At 42.2% G+C, this 3,432-nt stretch overlaps 1 protein-coding gene across 1 annotated transcript; it reads right to left on the reverse strand.

Moving 5' to 3' along the window:
- Positions 1 to 297: 297 nt before the first annotated feature.
- Positions 298 to 486, reverse strand: LOC106632861 (voltage-dependent N-type calcium channel subunit alpha-1B-like; the record flags this gene model as incomplete). Its single annotated transcript, XM_042217828.1, is given in 1 exon segment — positions 298 to 486. A coding segment is annotated over 1 exon segment (189 nt), but the record flags the coding sequence as incomplete, so codon positions are not given.
- Between the last annotated feature and the right edge of the window lie 2,946 nt (positions 487 to 3,432).

A 3,432-nucleotide genomic window follows, 5' to 3' on the forward strand; every position in this document is an offset into this window, starting at 1 on the left:
TCACGAGATTCATGCACTTTCATGGTTTATCTCAATGCAAAAATAGAACAAGAAATGAAGTCAAGCCACAAGTATCTACAGTATAAAACTATTGTGATCAGTGCATAGAATTAGAACAAGGTTTCATGCTCTTCAGATCAGCAAAATACATGTCCTGATATCATTATCAAAAAAGAGAGATAAAAATATGGAGATAATAAAACTGGAAAAGTTGATGAAGAATGAGGAAAAATAACATCTCTGTGGATAATATAACAAATAAGTGGATGTTCAAAGTTTTAGTGTGGATAGACTCACGCTGTAAAGGATGTCCACCCAGCCCTCCATGGTAATGCACTGGAAGACTGTAAGCACTGCGAAAAGGATGTTGTCGAAGTTGGTAATACCAAAGTTGGGTCCGGTCCAGTACACTTTACACTCGCTCCCACTGGGACAGGTCCTCGCTGGGGGCTCATTACCACAAGGCCAGTCAGCTGTTCTCTCATCTGACCAAAAGAGAGATACAGAGAGAAAGGAAAATGATTCTGCCAGCCTGTTTAAATCTACTAGACATATACAGCATAGGCTTGTTCCTGCACTTGTGTGCGTAACCAACCAGAGTTATCCCAATGTTTCCAAAATGTTTCACATTCTTCTAAAAAGTCCAACCATCTACTCCTAATCAGTCATCGTTCATGGCTACAACACTTACAAAGAAAAATACACCACAGGTCCATTAGTCACATCTCACCTGGAGTTCATTCTGGGCAATCAAGGGAGGGTATTTAGGCCAGTTCACCAACCCACCTAAGTTGGTAACAGCCTCTAGCTCAAGAGCCAAGTTCCTTGTTTGCTTGCCTTGTCGGCGGGTCTCCTGCTCTGCCAGCCTGCTATGGCACAACACCACCACTAAGGTTCACCTTTTGGATTCTGGACACAAACCCTCTCAGTATTCTCAGTCACACTCCAGTATCACCAACCGCACTACCTGCCTGCCTTCACCACCCCACGCAGGGGCCTAGGAAACTCAGGTCAGACCTCCTAAACACTCCTCTGCCACCCACTCGGACCTCTGCCTCAGCCTCCTCCTACCCAAGTAAGGCAGTCCATTTCAGTATTCACTATAATCTCTGGCCCAACCCATGCACCCACTAACACCATTTCTCTCTCTCTCCCTTTAGTATGCACCGTGAGCACCACGCCACCAGTCACTGCTTATGTAATGTACCTCGGGCTGCCACACTAGGATTCTCTGCCTTGTAATGAATTGTGTATGAAGTCAAGTTTCTAGGTTTTTGTTTCGCCACCACACTAGTGTCCACCCACTAAGCATTATATTGTGTATAACGCCATGCTAAGGTCCCTGGTTTGTCTCTCCTTGTTTTCCCTGTGTTGTTGTAAATAAAACTTCTTTAGTTCAACTATTCTGCCTCCGCACTTGAGTGCAGTTCTGGTACAGGCCTCTGGCCCCCTTGACAATCTGCTCCAACCCACATTCACTGGTTTTCTCAAGTGAGGACCACTGACCTAGTAACCTGTAACTCGGAGTCAAGCTGCAGCCTCATGCTTTCAATCACTGCACAAAGCTCGGGTCCACAGGTGAAGGTCAGTCCAACAATCATCTTGGGAATTACAAGCTTGGCTCTCTGGCTTGGCTCACTTTAAAAGAATGACGCTATCATTGCAGCTGAGGCACTTAACTAGAAGCAAATCTTTTAGCTCCTCATCTATACTGATGACACCATAGCTCGACCTACATCTGTTAAATAGATTTCTTGTATCTTCTTTAACTTAACAGAAAAGAAGATAGCACAGATGAAGTTGGGACATCCTTTCTTGTAAGTCAGGTCAGGATATTTTCCATTGATGTCCTTTCTAACATGTAGCACGCAACAGGAAAAGGCTTCAGACGCATTGGCACTATTAGAAATATAGCATGTTGTTTATATAATAAGGCTGCTTGGATGGAGCAAAGAGGAGGCAGCACATATGATGGGTGCAGCAGTGAATGCACTGAACAATGAGCTGCACCGTCACACAGAGTTTATGGTAGGGAGAAGTCAGGTTAAACACCACCTTTGCTGATTGATGTTGAGAAATGAGTGAAAATAGCTGTAATGAAATATAAGAATGATGTTTTACGGACTTTTATTTCATTTTCTAATCTTTTCTTTGCATCACCACCAGCGCCTGGGCAAAGCCAGAGAAACTTAGATGATGGTGTCAGAAGATTCATCAAGAAAATGTGCATTGCATGATCACTAAAAGAAACACAACTCAATAACAACAGTTTTATTGTGGATATAAACAGAAATAATTGATACACAGAGGAGTAAAAAACAACAACAAATAAAGTACTTCAATGCACTTGAACTGTTTATGTTTTGTATGGAAAGAGTTCAGATATCATCAAATCAAGCAAACTGCAATTTGTGTGCTTTCACTTGAAGCTCTGAATCTACACCATCTCTGTAATTGCATCAGCTGCCAGAACACTGTAAACCATCCTGCTGGATAAGCATGATTTAGTCGTATTCTGCATTCAGTTTCCCTTGGATGTCAGAGCTGGGAGTAACGTCACTCCTGAGTTCAGTGCTTTCCAGTGGTAAGCTGGAAAAGCTCGGATAAACAAAATTTGTTTTGCTCCTTTGTGAAGTAGAAACTTTCATGCATCGCTAGCATTACAGCATAATGCCTACTTTTGTTGCGCTTGAAAACACCACCACAGCATGTTCATGGGAAGAATCTCATCAGTATTCTATGTGTGGCTTGTTTAACGACTCAGCAGCACAGATTATATATTTTAGAGTTTTACTACATGCACTGCTGCCATCTCGGATTGTAAATTTGGACTTGGTGAGCTCTATATATTTTATATATCTGAAATGAATGTTGTAAAATAATTTTTTCCAACCTGCCGTGGAAGCTGTCTAACAAAGGAATGGAATCTTTTCTGGGATTCTCAAAGTGACAAACAATAATATTGGTGTACATGACAGGCTGCAGAGAGTTTGGTTAAAGGATGTGCTGGCACACATGTCAGCAGATGGAAACTAGAATAAAGAATAAATACTCTGAGTATAACAGATGCCTTGTGCCTCCAGAGTTTCATGAGGCGTAGTGACTGATCACAAGTCGAGCCAAGTTTTAACGATGATTTGCAGAGCCAGATTGCAAAGCCAACATCCCCCTGGTGTCACTCCAGTGAAATGTGTCCTTTCCTTCCCACTGACAGGTGCCGTGTCAGCTGGACTCAGTGTTTACAGGTGATATGGGACCCCTCTGAGGTCTTCATTTTCTTTGGCTGGCTACACTTCTTCAGTTTGTAAGAAATGATAACCTTAAATAGCATGTTATTATTTAAAACAAGTCAGATGGCATATATACACTCAACAAAAATATAAACGCAACACCTTTGTTACTGCTCCCATTCCCCATGGGATGGACGTAGAG

The sequence above is a fragment of the Haplochromis burtoni genome, unplaced genomic scaffold (genome assembly GCF_018398535.1).
Source record: "Haplochromis burtoni strain Fernald_Lab_line unplaced genomic scaffold, NCSU_Asbu1 Contig_3165, whole genome shotgun sequence".
NCBI lineage: Eukaryota > Metazoa > Chordata > Actinopteri > Cichliformes > Cichlidae > Haplochromis > Haplochromis burtoni.